The 27,944-nt window shown below is 34.0% G+C and overlaps 1 protein-coding gene across 1 annotated transcript in view; it reads left to right on the plus strand.

Moving 5' to 3' along the window:
- Sirt2 (NAD-dependent protein deacylase sirtuin-2) overlaps nucleotides 1-27,944 on the plus strand; it is a 164,325-nt gene that overhangs the window by 13,712 nt on the left and 122,669 nt on the right. The window contains exons 2-3 of the mRNA XM_090399304.1: nucleotides 11,631-11,689; nucleotides 22,896-22,935. Coding sequence (XP_090255430.1) covers nucleotides 11,631-11,689; nucleotides 22,896-22,935 — 99 coding nt within the window. The remainder of the gene's footprint in view (nucleotides 1-11,630; nucleotides 11,690-22,895; nucleotides 22,936-27,944) is intronic.

The raw sequence follows: 27,944 nt of genomic DNA on the forward strand, positions 1-27,944 counted from the left end.
GAAGGATACATTTTTTTAGGCCATGAAGCCAAATAGCAAACATCAACATAATGTAGCCAGACCACTGGCTGCATTATGTTTAACTAATACCATTTATCCTTTGCCCATGCTGCCAGTCTGTTTAAATCAACCTGCAGGATCTTTGTCATCTTTATTAAGCCCCTTGTTCAGCCACAATACTTAAGTGTGGGAGTGTGCTAAGAGTTAGATAATCTAGAAATTCTACTCTAAGACTAAACATGAAAGTTTTTTAAGCCTCCAGTAAGCATGGTGGTGTTCTCACCATGCAGTGAAATTCATCTTCTACCTAAAGACTCAAAGACCCACAGTCTGTTGGTTTGTAAGTAGCAATGCTATATCGGCCTAGTAATTCAAAATGGTTTTTTTTTTTTTTTTTTTGTGTGAATCCCATTTCTGAAGGTTGTAAAATCTGAATAAACAGGAGAATACATTATTAGAGTTCAAAGGGAAGCAGTGGCATAACTCGTAACTTTTTATATTTGGTCCCTTGACACCAAGTATGAGATATTTTCCTTTTGGATTTATTAGCAGACTATAGTTATTCGTAAATAACCATGTACAGTTGTCGACAAGTTTCACCAGCTAATTCTGTCTGGCTTCTTCAGGACAAGAAAATAGGTACACTAGCATTTACTGGTAAAAAAAGAAGAATGGAGTAACAACAGTTAAATTAATTAACATCAGGAGCATGGAGCGTGGAGTCTTCGTCACTGTTCGTTGATCATGTTTTGTAGTTTTCCATGAAATTAAATTCTGCTAAATAATATAAGCATGTAAACACAAGAAAGATATTTAATTAACCAAATATTTCGGTCAGGAAATAGCAGACAATCTTCAGTGGCACTACAAGAACAGTTTAAAAAAAAAATACAAGGTGGAATACTAACAATAGATCATTTAAAACCTTGTATATTTTTTAAAATACAAGATTTTTTTTTCCACCTTGTATTTTTTTTAAAACTGTTCTTGTAGTGCCACTGAAGATGGGCTGCTATTTCCAGACCGAAATATTTGGTTAATTAAATATCTTTCTTGTGTTTACGTGATTATATTATTCAGTCTTTATGTCATAAGTATCCTTAAAACATTAAATTCTGCTAAGCTTAGTGAATTTATTAAACTTTTTAACATGCCTTTCAGTATCATACTTTGATTTCTGTTTAGATTATCTCCTGTCCAGAGTACCACTGCAGCTTCTTTAAAGTTTCTACATCTGAAATCTTCTTCAATGTAAGGCATGGAGCTGTTTTCCCAATCGATGGAGTGGTTCAAAATTGAGAAATGATGAGCTAATCCTGAGGTATCTGTTCTGTTGACATCTTCTATATGTTATTTTTTTCAGATTTTTAGGCTTCTTGATGCTTGGCCTATATAATTCAGTCCACAGGAACATTGGATGTTATATACACCTGCGTACTTGTAGAAGGCAATACTGTCCTTAGGAGATCTTAATGTGTTGTGTAGTTTTGAACAGGTTTGAAGCCAACCCTGATGTTGAAAGACCTCATGAGTTTTGCTATTTTTGTTGAAACTGAGCCAGCATAAGGTATGACAATGGACGATGTATACTGCGTGACGATGTATACCGGAGGTTGTTGCTGTGGGTTGTTTCTATGGAGAATCTTTTGGATTATATTTTTTGGGTAACCATTACTAACTAGAGTTTGAGATATGAGAGAGAGTTCATCAAGGAGATCTTTTTCTTCTGTGATAATATTTGTTGCTCTATTTTTAAGCATATGTATAATGCTAAGTTTTTGTGCATGATGGTGAAAAGATTTGAAGTGGAGATAATGTCCTGTGTCTGTAGGTTTGCAGTAGATTGTGAGCTTGATTTGTCCATTCTCTTGTTTTTTTTATTAGTGTGTCTAGAAATGGTAATTGATTGTTATTTTCCAGCTCTAACGTGAACTTGATTTTTTGGTGGAAAGAATTCATTTTTTTAAGGAACTGATGTAAGGCATTTTCCGAGTCTTTCCAAATAATGAAGATATCGTCTACTTATCTCCACCAGACTAATGGCTTCGGATTTATTTTGGAGAGGATGTCAGCTTCTAGTATTTCCATAAACAGATCTGTGTAAGGAGGTGACAAGGGACTGCCCATCAAGTTGTTCATACATTACATTATTTACTTTAAAATAGTTTGATTTGAGGTAATGGTGGAAAAGCTGAGCAATGTGATGTGGATAGAGATTTTCTATGATCTTGATAACTTCTTCAACTGGTACATTTGTGAATAATGACACTACGTCTAGGCTTGCAAGTATGTCTGTATTTGAGATGTTAATACCTTTTAGTTTTTCGATGAAATGCTTAGAATTCTTTATAAAAGAGCCAGATTTCTTTATATTATCTTTCAAAAGACCTCCAACATATCTACTAGCCAAATACTAAGTATTCCTTTTAGTTTTTCGATGAAATGCTTAGAATTCTTTATAAAAGAGCCTGATTTCTTTATATTTTCTTTCAAAAGACCTCCAACATATCTACTAGCCAAATACTAAGTATTTGGCAGTAGATATGTTGGAGAATTTCTACTGGCGACGATCGGGCGGAGCGGAACTCCAATTTTGTGAACTTTTGGTGCACCATATAAGCATGGTGGTAATGGGTGTAGAGATTTTAGATTTCGCTGTAATTCTGAAGGCCACCTAGTTATATTACGAGATTAGACTCTTTTTGGTTTTTCATGGTTGGATCTATATCTAATATGTGATAGGTAGACGTGTCAGAAACTACATCACAGATCTTCGTTATGTAATCTTTATTATTCATAATAACTGTTGAGTTGCCTTTGTTTGCTTTTAGGATGATGATATCTTTGTTCTTTCTTAGGTTTGAGAGGACTCTTCTTTCAGAGGAGGTAACATTACATTTCGGCGGTTTTGAGCTAGAAAGGATGATGGTGCTTTTTAATACAATTCTTTAGCAGTGCCCACATTATTATATGGCAGTGAAATTTGGGCAATAAACAAACAAGATAAAGAATAAAAACAAGTGAAATGAGCTTTATGAGAAAAACTGCAAAATACACATTATTAGATCAAAAAAGGAATGAAGACATTTTAAAAGAACTGAAAACAAAATCAATAGAAGAAAAACTAAACAATTATAAACAAAAATGGATTGAACATGTAAACAGAATGGCCAACATCTGATATCCTAAACAAATACTAAAATATAGGCCAATTGGAAAGAGAAGGCAGGGTGGACCTCATAAAAGGATATTGGGTGGATAATGAGACTGGAACAGACCAATATGGTGTATATCCGTAATTAGTGTTATGACGATGATATAATTTGCTACTGTTTCTGAGAATGAAGAAAGTCCTTTTTCAATGTTGCTTATGAAATCTATTTTTGGGATGTGATTTGGAGCTATGGCGAAGTTGAAACCTTTTTTTAATATGTTCGATTCCTGTTTAGAAAGAGTGTGGTCCGAAAGGTTAAAAATAACTTTATCATCCGGGAGACATGGTCTAAGTTGCATTTCCTTTGATAAAGTCTATCAAATTTTTTAATTTGCGATTCTTTACTGGATCGAAAAACTTTGTTGTAACTATTTTGCACCATGCAGTCAAGTATGTTCCAAATGTTATTATCTATGTTGTTAGAGATGTCATTGAAAAGATCTAAGAGATCTAAGCATTTGAGGTCTATTTTACTAAGTACATATCTGACTTGCTGGATTCTCTCACGAAGTAAGGCTAAAGAAGTTTTAAAGTAAATCCATTTCACTCTTATTGATTTTATCTGCTCTTTAATAATTAGGAATGATATTGAACTGTCTGCATCTTTTTAGGATGGTTAGATGGTTTAATAATCTCACTTTTTTGCATTTTAGTTTTTCAAAAGAACATACCTTGTGCTTTGTATAGCCATCTAGATTATTCATTGTAACTTTTTATATTTGGTCCTTTGACACGCCCGGATAATAAAGTTATTTTCAACCTTTCGGACCACACTCTTTCTAAACAGGAATCGGACATATTAAAAAAAGGTTTCAACTTCGCCATAGCTCCAAATCACATCCCAAAAAAATAGATTTCATAAGCAACATTGAAAAAGGACTTTCTTCATTCTCAGAAACAGTAGCAAATGATATAAGATTAAAAAGCACCATCATCCTTTCTACCTCAAAACCACCGAAATGCAATATTACCTCCTCTGAAAGAAGAGCCCTCTTAAACCTAAGAAAGAACAAAGATATTATGATCCTAAAAGCAGATAAAGGCAACTCAACAGTTATTATGAATACTAAAGATTACATAACGAAGATCTGTGATTTAGTTTCTGACATGTCTACCTATCACATATTAGATGCAGATCTAACCATGAAAAACCGAAAAGAGACTACTCTCCTAATATGTAATATAACTAGGTGGCCTTCAGAATTACAGCGAAATCTAAAATCTCTACACCCATTACCACCACGCTTATATGTGCACCATAGAATTTTCTATGGCGCACCAAAAGTTCACAAAGTTGGAGTTCCGCTCCGCCAAGTGGTGTGTTGGGACCGGCTCGTGCGAGTCAGTTGTTAAAATTTTTCAAATTTAGCGAGCCGGTTGTTAATGTTTTTAAGTCGGGCGAGCCGGTTATTAAAATTCTTTATGAAAGGATAGATGATGAATGGTGGTATATACTTTTTCTCGTAAATATTTTGAAATTGTATAATAAACACTTACATATATTATTATTATAATTATAAAAAATAAATGCATAAAGGAGAACGAGAATTTGGAAACGATTTTATTTACTAAACAATGTCTGTATTTATTAAAACACAAACACGTTATCAAAACTCCCGAATTGGGTATTTGAATAAACAGTAATGCCATATTTTTCGGTGAATTTCCAAGAACTTGCAACATTAAGTTCTTGGAAATGCACTATTGATAAATACAAAAATTCGTCACGACGGCTATAGTCTCTGGTCATTTGATCGACTACGAGTGGTAATATTAGTGTTACATTTTTTTTTTTTTTGTTCAGGAGTTCATTTGATAATAGGTAAGTTGTAGGTAATATAGGAAAATTTTCTTTAATATATGTTTTTATTTCGGTTTTTTCTTCTTTTTTTTAATAATTAAAATAATTTTAATCAGGGTTAGAGTTTTGCAGTCGAAAAAGTGGATAGCCATTAGTTGAAAAAATGAAATAGAATGAAACTTCTTAAACATTAAAAGGACAAAATTTGAAGAAGCAGAAACAAAGACATCTGAAGATACAATAGAACTTTGTGAAGAATCAAATTTTTCATAAAGCGAGCCGATTGTTAAAAATTTACCAACACCACTGGCTCCGCCTGATTGTCAATGGTAGAAATTCTCCAACATATCTACTAGCCAAATGCCTAGCCAGTCTTTTGAAAGATAATATAAAGAAATCAGACACTTTTATAAAGAATTCTAAGCATTTCATTGAAAAACTAAAAGGTATTAACATCTCAAATACAGACATACTTGGAAGCATAGATGTAGTACCATTATTCACAAATGTATCAGTTGAAGAAGTTATCAAGATCATAGAAAATCTCTATCCACATGACATTGCTCAGCTTCTCTGCCATTGTCTCAAATCAAACTATTTGAAAGTAAATAATATAATGGTATAAATAACTTGATGGCTTAGCCATGCGCAGTCCCTTGTCACCTCCTTGCGCAGATCTGTTCATGGAAAAACTAGAAGCTGACATCCTCTCCAAAATAAATCCGAAGCGAATAGTCTGGTGGAGATACGTAGATGATGTCTTCATTATTTGGAAAGACACAGAAAATGCCTTGCATCAGGTCAGTTCCTTAAAAAAAAATAAATTCTTTCCACAAAAAAATCAAGTTCACATTAGAGCTGGAAAATGGAAAATAACAATCAATTACCTTTTCTAGACACAGTAATAAAAAAAACAAGGAATGGACAAATCAAGCTCACAATCTACTGCAAACCTACAGATACTAGATGTTATCTCCACTTCAAATCTTTTCACCATCATGCACAAAAACGTAGATTATACATATGCTTAAAAATAGAGCAACAAATATTATCACAGAAGAAAAAGATCTCCTTGATGAGCTCTCGCATATCTCAAACTCTAGTTAGCAATGGTTACCCAAAAAATGTAATCCAAAAGATTCTCCATAGAAACAACCCATGGCAACAACCTCCAGTCGCACAGTATACATCGTGCATTGTCATACCTTATGCCGGCTCAGTTTCAACAAAAATAGCAAAACTCATGAGGTCTTTCAACATCAGGGTTGCCTTCAAACCTGTTCAAACTACACGACACATGTTAAGATCTCCTAAGGACAGTATTGCCTTCTACAAGTACGCAGGGGTATATAACATCCCATGTTCCTGTGGACTGAATTATATAGGCCAAACATCAAGAAGCCTAGAAATATGAAAAAAAAGAAGGCATAGGGGATGTCAACAACAACAGAACAGATACCTCAGGATTAGCTCATCATTTCTCGATTTCGAACCACTCTATCGATTGGGATAACAGCTTCATGCCTTACATCGAAGAAGATTTCAGATGTAGAAACTTTAAAGAAGCTGCAGTGGGACTCCAGACAGGAGATAATAATCTAAACAGAAATCAAGGCATGATACTGAAAGTCATTTGGAAAAGCTTAATAAATTCACTAAGCTTAGCAGAATTTAATTTTGCGAAAAACTATAAAACACGATCAACAAACAATGACTAAGATTCTATTTTCTTGATGTTCTGTGTCAATTTCAATTTTTATTAATTTAACTGTTATTACTTCATTCTTCTTTTTTTACCAGTAAATGTTAGTGTACCTATTTTCTTGTCCTGAAGAAGCCAGACAGAATTAGCTGGCAAAACTTGTCGACAACTGTATATTTATGTATAACTATGGTCTACTAATAAATCCAAAAGGAAAATATCTCATAATTACATAATTTGTTTATAATTTTTTTGTAATAATGAATATTTAATTTATAATTACTTCCCAAAACTTTGAGACAGCAAGCAGTTAAGAATTCAAGCAATGCTGTAAAGCCTGAAGTTTCAAGAAACTGACAATCCAATTTAAATCAGCTGTAGTGAAGAATAATGGTTTGATTTTCAGAGAATAACACTGTATCCAGTGTTAGTGCCATGGTAAGCAAGGCCAAGCTTTCCAATTCTATGAATTTGATATAGTCCTTATGTTCTCATCTTCTGATCTCCGCATAGTGATCCGTGTCTGTCTAAAAATAATGAAGTCGACATGAACAGTGCACTTGATAGAACCAAGCAAGGGGGGGGGGGAGTGGTAATTTATCTTTATTATCTTGTAGTTTCTGGGCTGGTTTGAAGGTGCAGTATAGATTATACTTGCAAAGAACTTGCACTGTTTGTTCTAGCATTCCTATAAGATAGGATATAGAAACTTCTTTTACATCAGATTAATCTAATTGAGGAATGATATCTATTGATAATCTTCTGGATGGCGACTTAGTTATATCCATTAGTAGTTAAGGTAATTTTTATTTTATTTAATTCTTCTTCCAACAAAGGCATTAGAAAAACAGATTGCTGAGCCTCTGTCTATAAGAGTTTTGATATTTATCTTCTCTGATGGACGATAGTGTGAAGATGGATAGATATCTGCCGATGAAGGAAGGTTTTCTGTAAACATAACATTTATTTATCATATCAGTAAGAATCCAAGAAATTAATGATCAAAGGTCATATACAAATTAACATTTCAGTTAACCAATCGATGGCACTATTTGGGAGTACATGCAAGTTCCTGAGGCCTCTAGGGAAAGAATGTGTGGAGCAGTCATCAGAATGATTTTGAAATTCTCCACAGATGTAAGTGGGCAGAGTGGCCTTGTCTGGTCCCAAATCTGTTTGGCTGGCTCCAGAGTGTTGAGGTAGATTGAATCCTGGAGGTCTGACATTTGGATCTGTGATCAGGTACTTGTTTGTAGTTTATCCAGAGTCGTCTTCACCAGTTCTGGGGACCATCACCTGGTATTTCCACAAACCAGATTGGAGATCTAGAAGTAAGGCAGTTAGCCGAAGGTGGAAGATATCTTGATGAAAGGAAGGTTCATGTTATTTCTGATGTTATTTATTTCTTTGATGCCAGCTTCTTTTCTTCTGAAGCATGGAGGAATGATATACAAAAGATGTTTCTTATTGTTATATTAAGTGACCACAAGAGTTGTGTGGTTGACTTTGGCTCCAAACAGAAGAACAGTAATTGCCACTAGGAAGACCAGAGCTAGGGCTGCAGTTCTAAGAGTCAAAGAATTGCAACCCTAAGTTGTGCCTGTGAACTTAGTTTTTTTTTTCTCCAGATGTCATTGGTATGTGAGGCTGCATTCAAGTGTTCCACCAAGATAGTTATGGGTTACTATCTTGGTGGAACACTTGGTTACGTTCATAGATTAGAGTCCTCTTGCAGAAATTTATTTTTAATTTTCTATGAGCCTCATAGTTATTTAGTTGGAAAGCTGATACAGCAGTCTTCCTAAGGTTAGGGGATAGTCCTAGCTTCCAAAGCAGTTTTGCATTCAGCTTAGATCTTTGCTTAGTGTTTCTTCAAATTATTGTCTTGGGTAGCAATTGTTATATCATCAGTGTAGATAAACTTTCAACTGGCTGTTGAAGGGATGTTGCTTGTGTACAGGTTGAATAGAACTGCATCCTTGCATCAGTCCATCCTGTAGATTAATATTCTGTTTTTTTTGTAAATTAACGTGTATTTTCCTATTGGAGAGCATTTGTTCTAGAAGTAAAATTTTTTTGGTAGTTGATTATTTTGGCTGTTTTTAAACCCAGCTTCTGTGTGTGTTGTTGAGGGCCAGGGCCTGATCACAGCAGCTTCTATCAGATTTAAACCCAGCCCATTCACTGGGTAAGATGGTTTCTATTTTTAGAAACCATCTTACCCAGTGAGATGATAGAGAGGATAATCCTTTCAAAAAGTATGTAAGTAGTGCAGTTGCTAGGGTCATCAGTTTTGTTGGGTTTTGGTAAGTCCATATTATCTTTGATCTGTGCCAAAGGTTTGGGAGTCATTCATCTATCATTGAAGAGAAGAAATTAGGTAGCAAGTTTTGTGCTCTTAGGGCAAGATAAGTAAGAAAATCTGGAAGGATGCCATCATTGCCAGCAGCTTTGCCTGTTTTAGTTAGAGGGCTGCATCAATTTCATCTGAAGTTACTGGATTGGAGTTTGCTGTAGATGGAAATTATGAGAGAACTTTTTTTTTTTTTTTGAAGACAACAGATCTCTTTTTTGGTATCTGTGAGAATTTTGGGTTGAGCTTTTTGTGGTAAGATTTTTTTTCTATCTAATTCTTTTTCATCTCTGAGTGGGACCATACTGTGAAAATCATCTACGAAGTGAAGCCAGATATGAGGTTGAAGGAAAATATAAAATAATCAGCCAGAGCTGATGCCATGGCTGTTCTCTCAGTGTGCTTGTGTAAATTATTCTGCTACATAAACAATGCTGAACGGGATTTGCACTGGACATGGAAGATGTGCAAGCTTTCTGTACACGTAGGGAAAAATTCCCTCACCGTAATGCGACTGTGGGCACCCGAATCAATCAATCCACCACATCTCTACTGAGTGCAGTCTTCGTGCATACGCAGGTCAAAGAAACAACTTCCTGGAGGTGACACCGCCTATTATAGACTGGATCAGACAACTTGATCTTAACCTATAAGTGTTTTGTTTGTTGAAAGTATGTGTCTTTGTTTTATTCTAATTGTTTGTCACTTTTTATATATTTATTTTGACTTATGTACCTTTATAACTGCATGTAGATTGCCATACACTAAATAAATAAATAATCTGCTACATAAAATAGTATGCATTGATGGCAAATTTAAACAAATTAACAGTACCCTAGGAAAATTAACTTGTAAGAAAGTTTTTTTGAAGTAGTACGTTGGGGAATTTGGAAACCATCACTTCATTCTCCAGCAAACACAGATCTAATTTTCTCATCGAAGTCGGTGCTTTTTTTAATATAAGAACTGGTGTGGTTTTGAAGAAGACTAGAAAGATATTTAATATGATTAACTTTATGAATCTTGGAAAGACCATAGATACATGCAGGATGAGTATGATGAATCCACAATTTTTCAGTAATTGATTTCATGAGTGTATGATTCAGTAATTTATTTAATTTATTTGACAGAGTTGGATCATTGCTAATTATGCTATAAATTTATCTCACTGATTAAAATATTAAGTTTACAAATATACTTTGTCGTATCCATCAGAACAGTGGCATTACATTTATCAGCACTAGTAACTATTAGTGTTGTGGCATGAAAAGAGCAATGAGAAGCCTGCAGGTCTGAGAAGGTTATATTCAGAGGAGGAAGGTTTACCTTGTATAGAATGTGGGCAACTTCGAACCTTAATTTATTTGCTTCATCTATACATAATTCTGATACCTTTTTCCACAACTGCTGTAATTTTTAAATAAAGTATTCATCCAAGGGGATAAAGTAAAGTCTGGACTTTTGAATTACGAAAGCTAACCAGTGTTTCTCTTTGAATTCTAATAGTGTATTCTCCTGTTCACTTAGCTGTTGTTGAGATGCAAGCACGTAAGCACATGTTACATGTCAGTCATTATTAAAAATAGTATGTATTACACATGTTCCTTTAAAACATAGTTAGGAAATAGTATACTACTTACAGGCTGAATAAATTCATATTGTTGTTCTTGCTAAAATTTAAATGTTTGTTTAAATGTAGTTTTATATATATATTTTTTCCCCAAGTTACTTTACCACTTTTTAGTCTTTACAGTTAGCTCTTAGTTCATTTAAGTATATTAGGAAAGATTTGATGAATAATATGAAACATATGTAAATTAAGCATTTTTTTTATTACCATAAAAAATTGTCAGTGACATGCACAGTAATGTATCAATTACAGTTTTATTTATTACTTAACATTTGTTGCTTGGTGATTTCATATTTCTTTGAATTGAATTAATGGAAAAACAAACAAAAAAAGCAAAAAATACCTTGCTGAAGTGCTTTAATTATGGGACCCTTTTCTTTCTCATCTCCAATTAAGCAAGAACAATAAATATGCCCATCAATAACTGAGAATTGATTGCACTAATTTCCTGAACATTTTTACATATTAAGTATTTTTCTTGTTAATTAAGGTGAAAAATTTAGTAAACTGAATAAATAAAAGTTAATTATCATTGATTAATAGATTAGTCAAAAAGATTAATGGCATTAATGATTCCTTATCTATGTATTATTAATTTAGCTTAGGCATATTTTGATATTAAGACTTAATTTTTCTTAGTAGAAAGTCTCCAAAATACATTGGCATTTTCAAAAAAAACAAAAAACTTTTAACTGAATCCATTTAGCTTAATTAGAAATATAATTAATGAAGCCATGTTATGAATAATGGTCAAAAACTTATAATTGAAAAAATTACTTGGAAATGCATTTTTAGTGTATATCATTAGATAATTTTATAAATGACATTAAAATATGAACTTTTCTTTTTAATTTTAAGCCTTACATAAAGGTTTATTGTAAAACATTATTTGTAACTGTAGAACATATTGCTTATAATCCTCTTATCTAGGTCCCAGCAAGAAAGATGATGCAAAGCCATCTCCTCCATCAGGCAGTGATGATGATGATGTAAGTGATATATCAAATTGCATTTTATTAAATGTTATAACTGATGAATAATATACATTTTTCATAATTAAATACATGAAATTGGAGTATTACACCGAAAAGTGTACTGGTCATATCTACAATATCAACAACAAACAACATAACTTTATAAACAACATAAATTTTGATAGTTTAAATACTTGAAAATATAATACACTTAATATTCAACCCTTTTTCAAAGAGGTGCAGAAATACTAGCTTGTTTAAAAAGAACCTTTTAGCTAGAAATGACAGATGTGAGGAACCTTTTTCAAGTGAATCTGAGTTGGTCTGTCTCATACAGAGGTAATAGTTTTTTCCTCTCCAAGATTTTTCATCCTGCAACAAATAGACCTAGAAACATTTAATGGTATAGTGAAATCTTGTGTTTATGTAAAGTGTAACAGTTATAGAAGAAAGAATTTTTGATCAATATTGTTTCTCTTCCGAACTTTAGTTTTTTTTGACAGGGAATTCAGGGAAAAATTTACTTGTTTATAAAAATCAATTAATGTGTTTATTACTGAATGATATTGCTAAATAATAGCCTAATCAATTTATGATTTTAGTTTTAAAAACTAAAGATGAGATTCAGTCTTTTACTGAGCTAATATATATATATATATATATATAATATTCTAAGAACACTGAATTATTCAGTACATTATAGAAGATGACACTATGATTAATTCTTCATTTTGAGGCTTCATGGTAAACTTTATCATTGTTGGCAGATGCTCCCCGAGGTAAGTTCTAGATTGAAAATGATCATAAAACAAACATAGGAATTTTAGGAGGAGGAACAAAAGATTAATAAGGTAGCCCTGATTGTAAGATTGATCGCTTACAGCTCCTAAATTGAGAAGCTTAATTGAATTATATATTAAAGTTGAGCATGTGTTTTAAAAACCAAAGCTAATTCTAGAGTTTTCATTTTCATTCAATATGTAAGACTCAGTGGACTGTCATGGGCTAATCCTATCTACAGAAGTCCTAATTTCTCTTCATCAAAATTTTCTGATATGTACCATCAAGTAGGTGAATAGGATATATGACAGTACTACATAATTAAGTTCACATTATTACTATCTTCTTACCAACAGCCTGTTATTTATTATGTCTCTAGTATTATTAGATCTTGCATTTCAATTTTTTTAAAGCATTACTATCTGCATCAACCTCACCTAGATCTTGGTTTCCTGTGGGTCTTTTTTCATGCCATCATGGAAACTAAATCCTGTTTTGGTAACCTTTTCTCTGCAATTCTGCATAAGTGATTATATCACCTTAGATTAGCTGTTCTCATACATTCTGGAATGCTAACATTTTAGGTCGGTGTCCTTTCTGGTATCTTGAGTTTTAATATTTTGCAATTGATGCCATCCATTTACCTTTCCAATTTTTATTAGAACTCTCATTTCTGTGATCTCTAATCTTTGATATCAGTTATTTCCAACCTGATTCTCAGATCTATTAAGTTAAAATTGGACAAAACACCAAGGTTCTACTAGTTTGGCCTTTTGTCTAATTTTTCTCATATTCCATATAAATTTATTCAGCTGGTTCCTTCACTACACTAACTTTGCTTATTCTATTGTTTGCTTCCATATTTAATTTGTGATATTCGTTAAAATTGAACATTTTTTTTCTTCAATATCCTTTTTATATTAATGCAGTACTTTTTATATTATTGCGTACTACTTCACCATGCCTCACTGGCTGAATCTCCCTCTTCCCCCCACCAGATTTTACCATTGGTACTTGCTGAGAGCTTCTTTGCTTTTATTATTTTTAAAACTTTTCTACATATTTTTCATTTCAGTGATATACCATTTCAGTGACAACATAGGCTTATATGTTGATTCTGATGCATTGTATTGTTTCAGGAAATTGACAATGTAGAGCACAGTAGATAATTAATGAGCCCACGACTGTGCTCTCTATTTGTAGAATTTTTCTTGCCCAACAAAATAGCCTAAGTTCATGGTGAACATTGAAACAGGACTGAGATATTGGGAGGAAATTCTGCTTGAATTAGAGCAAAAGTGTCGGGCATTCGCACATAAAGAGGAGATATCAAAACTGGCCACTTTTTAGTCTGTGTTGAGGAAGGTAAGGTGTTGTGTTCTGGACTTGAAATGAGCTGAGATTTTTTTATATATGAAAAGGTGTTGCCAGTAATATGAGAGAGCACATTGGCTAAATGGTTTGCTAATTTGTAGGTGGATGAGTATAAAATCCATGAAGAGGATACACCACTATATCCATCTGCAATTGAATGTAGTGGTACATCCTCTTTATGGATTTTTCAAACTCCATATTTATTTGGGGGAAGAGGTCTGGAATTGTAGGATTTTAGTTTGTTGGTCACCTCTGCTGCTCAGGATGTAATGTTTTTTAAGAGTCTGGATCATTGATCTTTCTGTGTGTTAGTGAGGGTTATCATTTAGTTGTCAGTAGGTAGACTGGTTTAAGAATGAGGTTATATTTGTGTTGTAATCTGAATGGTTTAGAGAATTAGTTGCATTTCTCTTATCTGCTTTCAGGCTTATTTTAATGGTTATTTTTGAGATTTAGTAGCGCTTTATACTCTGTTGGGACAGATTACTTTGAGGAGATTTTGCCTGTGACAGCATGTTGGTTACATCTAGTTTTATATTGTTGGCCTCACTAGAGGGAAGGATGTAGATTCTTTTATTTCACACATGAAATCTTTAATTCGGTATGTATCTGGGCATAATAGCATAATTTTTGCTGCAGTTCAGTGCATTGATGGCATTTGCTTTGAGGGCACAGCCATTGACCTCCTCCCTCCCATAACAAACTTTTTTATGGAGCCATTTGCAAAGAATGCCTCAAACTCTGTTCCCCCTCTGACTTACAATTTAGCTATGCTATGTAGACAATGTGTTTGCCATTTTGCTAGATGGCCTTAGACACCTTAAACACTTTCTTTTCCCATTTGAACATCTGAGGAGCCAGTTCACAGCAGAAATAAGAAGTAATGATAGTCTTCTCTTCCTGGATACCCTAGTTACAAGACAATTAGATTGATCTTTGACATTCATTATTTATAGAAAATCTGACCCCCCCCACCACACACAGGTAAATACATTCATCATCCCTCCCCCACATACACCAAACAATATCTAGTCCCCTAGTACACGGGGCAAAATTAATTTGCTCTGATAGCACTGCATTCACTACAGAACTCGGTCATATACAAACCACTTTTTAGCCAATTGCCTCCCCCAGGTAAAAAAGAATATTGACACTCTATATCCCTTTCTTCCCCCCCCCCCCCACCTCTCCAAACATACAGCAAATCAGTCCATTATTATTCCTTATACCCATGGCTTCTCCGAAAAAAGTATCCAAGATCTCAAAAAAACACAATCACGTGGTCACTTGCAAATCATGGATGAAGGTTTGGATCCACCAGGCCCTTTGCAACAGCAACTGTTCATACTATGACTAGGAAGGTGAGATAGCCAATATCAGAACACCAAGACTACATTCCTTTCCACCACTATGGCCACTCAGGTTTGGCAGAGCATAACTGGATATCTGTCATAGCATCAATGGAAAAAAATCCACCATAATTCAGTGAAGCAAGTTTAAATTTGAGAGCCTTTTCCTTCAATCTGTTGCAGCCCTCATGAACTATCACAACCTGAACAAATATGGATGCATCAAACTGCTTCTCATATAGGGAGTCCTCATCTGTAGACAATCAGCCCAATGGCCAGGAACATCCAACCAAAGCCAAAAGGTGGCTTAGTTTTAGTACTATGTTGAAAGTTTTTTCCCCCCCCCCCCACTTGGTTATTTATTTTATAATAAATTACAGATGGTCCGCGCGGTTAGCCTAGTGGCTATGCGCTTCGCAACCATATGCCTGGGGAAGGAGTGTTCTAGGTTCGATTCCCGTCAGTGACGTGAGGAGCTGAAGGATCTTCCTCAGCCATAGCCAAGTTAGCCAGTCTTGGGCGTGGACAGCAGGGTTTTTTCCCCAGTTTATTCTGGGGTTTTTCATCCTGCAAAGCAGGCAAACTGGCATTGAGAACTCAACACTACAGGCCATAGGATACACCTGGGCATAAGGCTGACCACCTTATCCTGTAAAAACGGAGTGAGGTCCGATGATCAATGGACCCTCGACACCGCAAGGTAAAAGAGGGTATAAGGAAGATGATGATGAAGATGATAAATTACAGATGCCAAAAAAAACTATATTCTTATTAAATCCTCAATCCAAGTGTAAGCAAACAAAGTTTGTGCATGAAATATCTTCACAACTAGGCTACTTATATATAGAGGCTAATGACTTTATATTAATTGCACATATGAACTTTGTTTGCTTACACTTGGATCGAGGATATAATTTTAAGAGGAAAACAAGTGGAATATAATTTTTCGTGGAAAAAGAATATAATTTTTTTGGCATCTGTAATTTAGGTCAATAAAGGTCGATACCCAGACTAGTGTCAACATTTATTGAGGTATCATGAGTTGGAGCCAGACCCAGAGGAGATACCAAGGTTGAAATAATACAGATACCACATATTTCTCACACACAAGTAGTAAGTAGACGTAATGCCATATTAAAATACTCTGGATTTGAGCTAGTTGTTTCACTTGGTTATAAAATAAAGATGCCAAGAAATTGTATTCTTGTTTAATCCTTTATCCATTTGTAAGCAAACAAAGTTAGCATGTGAGGTATTTTCATGACTAGGCTATTTGTATATAGAAGTTAATTTCTTGGCATGTTTAATTTATTTTGACTATAGTTCTTCCTGTATTTCTCCTGTTCTATCTCATTTACCAAAGTCTGCCTGCATGCACTGTTGATAGAAGTGTATTTTTCACTGAAGATGCCAATTTAACTGTGGAAAAATATTACTCTCAATTTCCTGAAACAACATAAACACCGTGTAAGCCTAAACACCATGTTCTTAGTTGGGTAAAATAAGGATTGTCTAGTATAATTTGTATGAAGATTTTAATGACACTATTAAAATAACAAGAGAAAGCTAAAAGAGCTGATTGAATAATGAATGATTTAAAAGGTGACAAGTATAGAATATGAGAAGATATGAAAAAATTGGTGGCAGAAGTGAAAAATAAGAGCAAGAGAATTAAGATTGTAAATCTTTTACCATAATATGATAGGAATGAATTGAAAAGGGCAGTGATTGCCTTTTTCAACCAATTTTAATGCATAGGTTGAGCATGAGAAACTGTGCAGCTTGAAATGCCTGGAGTGAATTCAGTGGATGAAACAATTTACATATGATATGCCTTCTGGATTGTTCTTGAACGGATTTGAATTTGGGGATGGAATGCAGAAGTGTGAGTGATCAGAAAATGCTGAATATAATTCCTCAGGCCTCTAATTTGAATGAGACAGTCATTACACGATAGTTAGTGCAAGGGGATATTGCAGTTCATGCACCATAAACCAGCATCATGAATAAGGAGGATGAGGAGTTCTTGACGTTGGTTAGTTTTACTTTGCTAGAACTTAATGGCATTAGTGAGACTTGGTTGACAGAAGATGATAGTTATAGGAATAGAATGTAAGGGATATTGTATTTTCAGGAAAGATAGATAGAAAGGATGAGAGGAGAAATATTGTTAATGATAGCTGAAGAACTGTAGCCAGCAAGGATAGAAGTTCAACAGAAAGGCAAAGACATGAATCAGAGCATTAATGGCTATCTGGTGTGAGATAGAACAAGGCAAAATATCACTTGCTGCTATACCACTGGCTTAAGGATGCAGAGAAAGATGAAGAGGGCATGCATCAGCAAATTAGTTCAATGAGTGCAAGATAAGTAATTATTATGGTGAGCTTCACTTATGGATGCAGATTGAAATTAGGAAAGAATATATGGCAACAAGAAAAATGGAATTTATGCATCTGCCAAGAGATATTTATGTGAAAAAGCATGTGATGAAAGGAACCTAGGATTTCAAGGTGATAACTGGAACTGGTGATGGCATTAGAGGATTTATCCCTAACCATTGTAACCACTTTGCTTCCAGTGGAGAGGAGTATTTACTTGAGAAGCTAAACCTTTGGAATTTTCAGTTAAGATGGAGGCATTGATTGCAACAAACATAGAAGATAGCTTGGAATAGTACCATGGCATAAGAAGTTAGGAAAAATGTTAGTGCTGCATGAGAAATTGTTAAGGAGCATTTGAGGGCAGTAGTATTGGACTTTCATACCTTGGGTCAGGAGATTAAATCAGGTGGATGTTGGATAAGTAGCATCATTAATCTTCCTACCAGACAGTCTTTTCATATCCACCAAAATATAGACATTGGTTTGAAGATACATTTGAAGTAATGTAAATAAGAAATGCAAGCCATTGATTATCTACATTAAGAGGTGTGATAATCCTTCACTTCACACTTATGAGAATATTCAGCTGGATTAATCTGTATTTGTGTCTCAGAGACAGCACAGCTGAACACAAATGTGTAGCCTTACACATTTGTGCAGGGTGGCTTTAATTTTAAGTAGATATTAATCTGATTGCACACAGTATGTTTTTATACTTCTAGTATTTTTAACATAGTTTGTCATTCATAGGACAAAATAAGAAAACCTGCTGTACTGTAATGTATGATTTTGATGGTAAAAAAAAAATTATATAATAAAAAAAGTTTATAATCATTTATTGCATATAAATGCTGTATCTGAATTGAAAAAGCAGTTTTAGAATTAATTTTTTTCCTTAATTTTGTCTAATTATGGAAATGCTGAATCGCATGTCAGTTTTAAACAGTTCACTGTGTGTGTGTGTGTGTGTGTGTGTGTGCATTTTAAATTAAGTTTTCTTTATACTTTAATCATAATCTTAGTTAGAAATCAAATCCCCCCCCCCCCCAAAAAAAACTAGTCAAACAACTATATGATATTTATTTAAAGATTTATTTTTCTGAAAGGGAGTCTCCGTAGCTCATTCAGTATTGACAATGTCCTTTGTGGTTGAGAATCTCAAGGTTTGAATCTTGACTAAGATTATGATTGAATTATATAGACATTTCTTCAGCTTCTTTGCGATGTGATTATTCCCTCCAATACTTTCCTCTTTTAGGCCTGACAAAATATTACACGAAATCCATTTATATAAATGGATTGGCTGTTATATTTTCCTGTATATATATGTGAGTGGTCTGAAAAGTTCTCAGCCTAACATGAAAAAACAAATTTATAATTTCAAAATTATTTTTATTTTTCAAAATAATCTCCTTTAAGACTAATACATTTATTCCAGCAATGGTCACCCCTTTATCCCGTCCCTATAGTGGTTCTCAGTAAGATCTGCAAAATACCCCTCTACAGCTGCAATCACCTTTTGATTTGAAGAAAAACGCTGACCAGCAAGGAAGAGTTTTAGTTTTGGGAAGAGATAGAAGTCAAAGGGAGCCAAACCTGGGGAATAGTGTGGATGTTCTAACAATTCATAGTGCAGATCCCTTAATTTTCCCATTGCCAAAACATCTTTGTGGGCAGGTGCATTGTCCTGATGAAAGACTATTTTTTTCTTCTTCAAACCAGGTCTTTTCTTACAAATTTTTTCGTCTAGTCTGGTTAAAAGATCAGAATAATATTCCTGGGTTATTGTTTTGCCATTTTCAAGATCATTAATAAACAAAATGCCTTTAGCTTCCCAAAACACCGATGCCATGACCTTGTTTTCTTTGGCGTTGGACAACCGGCTTCTGTCCACTGTTTTGACTGCTGTTTGGATTCTGATGTGTACTGGTGAATCCAAGTCTCATCCATAGCAATAAATTGATGCACAAAATCAGTTTTATTCTTGTTAAAATGTTTCAAGTTCACTGTTCAGAGATTTTCATGTCAGTGTGTTTCTGATCTGTGCAGCACCCATCTTGTGCAAAGCTTTTTCATTTGCAATTCTTCATGCAAAATGTATCCTACACGTTTTTTGAAATGCGTATAGTCGCAGCAATTTCATGCACTTTGACTCGCCGGTCATCCAATGCCTTATTGTGCACTGATCAATGATTTCTGGTGGTGTTACACTTTTTGTACGTCCTTCATGTGGATCATCTTCAAGGCTGGTAGGGCCACGTTTAAACTCGGCAGCCTATTTTTTAATTGTCAGAAACAAAGGAGAAGTGTGCTCATAAACTTTTATGAACTTCTAATGAATTTCTTTTGGCATTAAAATGCTCTTTTATAACAGCATAGTACTCAATTTTATCCATTTCAAGGGATATAGACAACACTTTGGTTTCTGAAAGCTATATAAAAAAACTACATGATAGAATGACTTGCAATTTCACACACCGATGCTTATGACAGATGTACCAATTTAGAAAAAAAAAATCTTGCCGATAGTGTTGCCATTTATGGTTGAGGCCGAGAACTTTTCAGACCACCCACGTATATAAAAAATGTATATATTTATTGCATGAAAATCTTAGTATCAAGTGTTACTTTTTTCTTCCCATTAAGTCCTGAATGTTACTGCAATTGCTAATAGTTGCCATTTGAAAAAGGAGAGAACATGTCCCAGAAAATACATTAAAGAGCCCTGAACAATAGCTGAATATATACCTGAAATTTTTTGTTTCATTTTCAACCTTTTTGACTGATTCTAAATAATGCTGATATTTCTTTTGTTAGTCCATACACCATCATGTCAAAATAAATTTTGGTAATCACCCCAATGACTACATACTTTTTAATTTATAATAGTCAAAACTTAAGTATTATTATTGGAAATTATAAATTATCTGATACAATTCTTTGTACTTTTTAATTTGATACAAATCATCTTTGGGAAATTTTGTTGTATTTACAGCTGAAGTGACCAAGGCTATGAGGCCAGTGTATTATCTCTGTCAATTGTGTGCTTTTGGCTTGTTTGCCTGTTTGGTAGGATGAAAAACTGTTTTATTGAGTTTTCAGGAGAGAAAACCATGCCACCTCTTTATGCAACCAGCTAACTTACCTTCAATTGAAAAATCCCGATAAAGATTCTTTGTGTCCAAGACAGGATGACAAAACAGTGGAGATCCTTGTTTAATCTAAAGTGATGCTTCAGTTAGCATGATATTTGTGCTGTAACATTATATTTATGTGTGGTTTAAGCCATGCAGAATGTAGTTTTGTTGGTAAAGTTACAAATTTTTTTAATTGGGTGCATCACAGGATGGTGAGGATTGTATTTAGGGCCATAACTGTTGGTTCTCCTCCTTCCTTGAAGACTGTTATGGAGGTTTCCTCCCAGTTATCTTAGTATGATAATGACCTTTTAATTTCTTTTGATATTAATTTCTTTTAAGTTTTAATTTTTGTGTGTCTCAATTTTTAGGTATGTTTTGCAAAATACATAAGCATTTTTTTAGATTCCATCTGTCTATGAATGGTTTTTTATTAAAATGCGGATCTTTACTAAAATTTGTTGAGTCATCTCAGTTTTGGATTAACCAGCTGGCCATATGGACGGATGAAGTATATCAAATAATTTATGCTTTGTAACCATATTATTTCAGTGGTATACGCAGATTGTTTTAATTGCAATGGACATTTCTCTTCCATGTTCTTATTGACATGTAAACATGTCATAGCTGATATAGCAGTTAAATAACAATTTTTGCCAGCAAAATCAGGCTAAACAGTTCAGAATGCAGAATTATGTTACAGATTAACTGTTTACAGTATATAAGCTAATATAATCTGTAGCATAGGTGTTGACTCCCCCACGTGAGGTTTGTAAACCAATGGTTTATTAGTACGTGAGTCGGGTGGATAGTTTTCTTTTGTATTTTTTAAAATAATCCAGAAGCTGCTACCCTAGAGATCAAACATGGAACTTTTTACAAGCTATTTCAGGCATCTAGTAAGTTGGATGGTAGTTTTGCAATGGGCAGTGAAATTCATTCCTCACCTAAAGACAAATCACAAAATAGCCATGTTCATGGTAGGATTTGAATTTGCATCCTGTTAGTTGGAGAGCACATATGCTAATCCTTTAGCTAACCAGGTTGACAATTGGTATCCTGACTATTTATTTAATGGAGAAACATATCACTATGCAAAAATTCTATTGTATAGTGCAGATCATTTCTCTACTTGTTTTGTAATGAATGTTTCAAAGTTAAATGATTATTTACACTAACCCTGTATATATCGGATTTATACACAGGATTATACATCCAATCCTTAATGCCTGCAGTTCTTTTGCTATTCTTATCTTTCATCTAAAACCTATCCGTTATTCACAAAAAGATTAATTTATCCTCCAAGATCAAGTGCAATCCAAAAATCCACACTCAGTAATGTCCTATTAAATTATTGCTCCATCTAATACACACTGTACAGTATTTTGTTTTTAATTGTGTCTGTTCTTTATCTAGTTTATATGTTTGCGAACAAGAAACCCTGCTACCTCCATATGAAGAGCAGTTAACTCAACTTCAGTTGATAAAGCCAATATAATGATTGCTCTCATCGTGAAAAATCGAACCCAGGTCTTTTTTATTTGAAGGGCTTAGGTCTCATTCTTCTAAGTGCAGTATGGAAGCAATAGAAAGAATAGCAGAGAGCATCTAACAACATCTTGTGAAAAATAAAAGGAGGTGGGTAGGTGTGGGTTCATGTGCATGTTATTTGGTGGGTATTAGACAAAACTGCATATATCGTTACTTTTCTATTCTTATATTCACTTGTTTCCCATAGCTGTAAATAAGTCATAATTGATGATGAAAGATACTGCCACAAAGTTAGTTGTCAGTTTAAACAACAAAACTATCAAGTGGTAATAAGTAGTTTAAACTCTTACACAATTTTCCATTGCACATCATTGTATTTAATTAACTTAGTTAATTTTCTCTTGATAAAAGAATCTTAAACTTTGTGCAGATTATCACTTTGTAATTTTTTAACAGTTCAAAAGGTTTTTTTTCATTCATAAGTATAATGCACTATATGACTTTCCCTTCATTGAGAATAGATGCCCTATTGTTTACATGGGGACTTGTTAAGTACATAGTCTTTTTTTTTTTTTTTTTTTTTTAACTGCATCTAAAATATTATATTTATTAAAATTTGAGTATAGGTAGTGATATTTTTAAATATAATTTATGTATCACATGTGCATTTTTGTATACTGTTACAATATACATATGTTTCATTTAGGAAGATGATCAAATGCCATCAGGCTCATCATCAGTTCCAAGTATGTATAGACATTTATTAAAATCCTTAGTGCTTGAAAATTCAATTATCATTAATCCATACTTATGCATCTGGGTGAGATCAGTATTTATGACAGTAGGATTAGGAGTCCAATAGATATATGGAATGGTTTTTTTTTTTTTTTTTTTTTTTTTTTGTAAAACTCATTTTCTAATAGAAAAAATTGAAACTTAAAAAGATATAAAAAGAAACAAAACAAAAAAATAATTGCTTTTATTTTCAATACAGTGTAATAATGTTTTTTAGAATAAGAACAATAAGTATATAACAGTTTAATAAGCTTAAATTTATTGTACAAGTATATAAAAAAATAAATTAAACAAACATTTTTTAATACAAATTTTATATATCAAATATAAAGAAACTAAGCTTATTTGCTTTTATTTTATTTTTCTAAGTGCAATTCACTATAAGCATATTTGCTTGAATGATAACTTCCAGGTTTTAACTCCTGTATGTTCTTTTATTTATACTAAATGCATTTCCTCTACATATTTCACTGTCTGTATGGTTAACAGCATTATCAGGAAGTTGAACAGCAGTTAATATCTGAAAAGACTGGAATGATGTTTTTTGAGGCCATTAATTGCGAATATCATTAGGCATGCTACATGCAGTCTCTACATTGTTGTGTAAACTGTCTGTGATTGCTGGCATAGGAGTTGACAGACAAAATTTACACAACAATGTAGAGACTGCATGTAACATGTAGTGATACTTGCAATTAAACTATCATTTCAGTCTTTTCAATTTATAAATTAACTACTGTTGGAAAAAGTTTATTTTTTTGTTGGTTTTTTATCTACGTTAAGCAACCCCCCGATGAAGATGCTGTTAGCCATATGGGCAGCGAAACATGTAGAAGTAGTACATTTATGCATAGCATAAACAAAAAGCATATGAGTTAAAACCTGGTAGTTATCATATAAGCTTATTTGCATACTAGATAAACCTGTAAAAATTATTGAATATTACATATTTATAAACGTACCGATCCATGTCATTGTCGATAAAGTTGCCAGTATTGTCCCCTCAAAAAAAAAAAAAAAAAGTGCTGGATATAGAACTCTATGAGAAAATCTAGATGTAGTTAAATCAGAAAAATGGCATCATGTAATTTATAGACAAGCCCTTATTTGAAATACCAGCGAGAGAAAAAAAAAAGAATCCTATTATTCAACTATCACTATATTTTATTTCAAGGGCAGCCATAGCAAATAAGTATTTGAAAAGCTTGAGTGAGTAAAATGCTCAATCTATTGATGCTATTAGGGAATCTAGTTCATACCAGAATGGTATTGTGTGCAATAATGGCTATTGCCTAGTTGTTACCCAACAGTTTTCCAATTGCTCCTAGTTATAACATCATGGGTAATTAGAAAGTGCATTAAATCAACACTCTTACTGTTTTCTTATATGGAATTGTCATAAATAATTCGCATAATTAATCACCTCCATAGTGCAGTTGGAAGAATGAAAAGGTACATTGTGCACTTTGATTGGAAAATAACTCCGTTCGATTTTCATTGTGATGAGAGGAATCTTTATATGGGCTTTTTCAATTGAAGGTGAATTAGCTGACCTCTTTTGGAGATAGCAGGGTTTTCCCCACTAGAAACTCTGGTTTGTTATCCTACATGCAGACAAATTGGCCAGGAGAACACATGAAATTTACAGAAAAAAAAATACTAGTGATGGTGCTTGGCAGCAGACAATGTGTGCAGATGATAGGAGTTGTGTTCTATGTAGTTGGTGGATCAAGTAGTGGATATGGGGAGTTGTCAAGCACCATCACTAGTATTTTTGAGAATTCTCAACAATTCTCAATAATTCTCAACAATCCCTCGATTGTTGAGAATTATTGTGACACCTCCAAGGAGTCCAAGGCCCCACATAATAATAATGATATTTGACCTCTGTAAGAACTGTGACAATCCAGGTAACAAGTTAAATCTACAAATACAATGTTGTTTTCATAAATAGTACAAAATATTGCTAAAATTCACTTTTGTAATCTTAGTTGGTACCTAGCCATGGATAATATTTTAATTGGATAATACTACAAAATACTTAATTTAAAAAAGAACTTGAATATGCAGTATGGTGAGGGGAAAAAAAAAAGTACGGAATAACCAACAATTATATAACCAAAAATACGTTATGGAGTAAATGGGTTTATTAACAAATAAATATGTTTGCATATGATATGTACATCCATACAGCCATCGGTGGAATCTTGCTCAAATAAAGCATTAATGACAGTAGATTATGTGCTTGAAATGAGCCCCTTCTTTCAAGATGGGTTTTGTAGCACATGTGAAGGTTCTCTGTCATCTTGAAGAACAAGATTTGGGAGGACATTGCTGAACATATCATGCAATTTTATCTTTCAGTTCATGAAGGCTGATCATGGTGGAATACTCATTCCTTCAACATACCCTAAATGAAGGTATCAGGTGAAGTGAGATCAGGAGAATGTGGAGGGTATGGGAATTCTGTGAATCCTGAAATGAGATTAACAGTTCGAAATGATGTATGAAAAGGCACCCAGCTCCTTAAGGATTCTCTTTAATGACTGCCTCGGTATCTCAAGTTTTATCACTGTTCGGTGTTGACTGCGTTTTGGAGATTGTAACACTTGCTCTAACCACACATCATTATTTTCATTTGTGTTAACAGTTCGTGGTCTCTCCAAATGTTCTTTGCATTGCAGCAAAACAGTCCCGGTAAGTTGGAACCTCTTGATTACGGAGATGATGGTGACACTATTGCTTGTGGCATTCTTATGGAAATGACGAACAAACTGTTCACAAACATGTAGGCTTGGGCCATTGCTCTACCAACTCCGTATGAATGAAAATAATTCTCAACAATAAATATCTTTTTTTCAATGTCAGCATCATTGTTACAGCAATGTAATGGCGTAGACTCTACACATGCTCTTCTATTAATGTGCATATAGTTAACGGCATATCTCATACTGCATGAGCTGAAGGGAGTTTCAAAGTGCAGTATTTTTTTAAAATTTTATTTTATTTTATTTTATTTTTTTTTTTGCACTATACCATATGAACCTAAAATTCATGAATAAGACATAAAAACAAAAGGTAAAAACATCTTTTTCTTAACTCTATTCAGGTCAGAGTAAAGTAATAGAATCAAGAATGAAACGTGTTAGACACATTACTTTATTGAAAATTGGCAAATATTTCATACCAAAACTAACAGAATGTCATCAGTATAAAATAAACAAGCATATTGGAGAGAGAGTACAAGGCAAACACAACAGTCAGTTAACCTGTAGCAAACGTACCTCCTGCTACAGGTTAACCTATAACGGTAAGTGCTGTCTGCTTCATATCAAATCAATAAGTAATAATTCTGATATTTTTACTTTGGATATGACTATTAAATTATTTAAGGAATTTACACCGTATACTGGAATATTAATTAAAAGAAACTTTAATGAATACCTCCTATATTTTGGCAATGTTACATTGCCATCTTCATGGGAACATACAACTATGACACGTGCATGCAGGCACTACAGAAAGCAAATGAAGCAGAAGAGAGAAAACTACTGTTGTTCCTAGAGTCCTAAAGGTGCCCCCCCCCCCCCCCCCCCCCCCCCAACGGGCTATATTGGGTTGGCTTGGCTGTTGGGCTGAAGTTCTCAAGATGCAAACTTCCCAAATTTGGGACAGTCTCATGCACCCAAATTTGTTGAGGCTTGGAAAGAAAGTTTTTTAGAGCTGATGCTGATTCCACAAACAATCTTTCATATTTAAATTTGCTGCAGTGTATTAACATGGCTTTCTTCCAATGTATTCTGTGGCAGGTATCCAGAGCATGGTCTACAAGCCCAGAGTTGCTGTATTGGTGAAATCGGATGTAGTTTTGTGTTCCGAAATCCTGACATTTGCTGTCCTGCCTGTTTGACCAAAGTAGGACAGCTTACAGCTACAAGGGACCTGGTATACCCCAGGTAGGTCTAGGGAAAGTGGCTGGTCTTTGGTGGAGCGGACAAGGGATGCTAATTTCTTATATGGCTTGTAACAAAAAATCAGGTAATTTTTTTTAAGATTTTGGTTAACTTTTCAGAGGTGCCCTGGATATAGGGAATGGTGATAGATTTAGTGTAATCTTTGCTATGAATGGGGGGGGGGTTGTGGTTAACTGGTTTAATATTTTTTGGGGGTTGTAGCCATTGGCTAAGAAAGTGTTAAGGATGTGGTTTAGTTCAGTGGTTAGGGTATTGTCATTTGAACAGATTAATTTTGTCCTGTTATACAGTGTTTTTATAATCCCATGTTGTTGGAAGGGATTGCTGGTGAATGTATCTGCCTGTATGGGTAGGTTTTCTGTAAATAGAGAAAGCCAAGGATCCATCAGGCTGTTTACAGAAAACCTACCCATACAGGCAGATACATTCACCAGAAATCCCCCCCCCCCCTCACAACAATATGGGGTTATAAAAACACTATATAACAGGGCAAAATTAATCTGAAGATAGCAATGTGACATTGCCAAAATATAGGAGGTATTTGTTAAAGTTTCTTTTAATTAATATTCCAGTATACATTGTAAATTCCTTAATTTAATAGTCGTGTTACCAATGTAAAGCCTATCTACAAGAATTTTTATTTTGGATAAGAATCTTCCCAACATTTGGGATAGAGGGGCAGGCATTCAGATAGTGTAACAGTGTAGAAATTTCTTTGGAAAGATGTTCATATTTAAAACTGCTTCTGTGGGGAAGACAAGTGTTGTTCCAGGTGATGCTTTGTTTGGTCTTAATACAATGTTGTGCAAGATCTGACTTGATTTTTAAGTGTACTGCTGATGTCCCCCCCCCCCCCGAATGACTTCTGTCCAAAGTATGTTCGATTATACTCGCAAGAAATCTGGTAAACATTGCCTAAAGACAGAGGTGAACTTTATCCTTTTTAGTCTTTATGTTGATCCTGTAAATCAGAGGTTACACAGTCA

The sequence above is a fragment of the Typopeltis vanoorti genome, chromosome 10 (genome assembly GCF_054136105.1).
Source record: "Typopeltis vanoorti isolate ZY-2024b chromosome 10, IOZ_Tvanoo_1.0, whole genome shotgun sequence".
In the NCBI taxonomy this organism is placed as follows: Eukaryota; Metazoa; Arthropoda; class Arachnida; order Uropygi; family Thelyphonidae; genus Typopeltis; species Typopeltis vanoorti.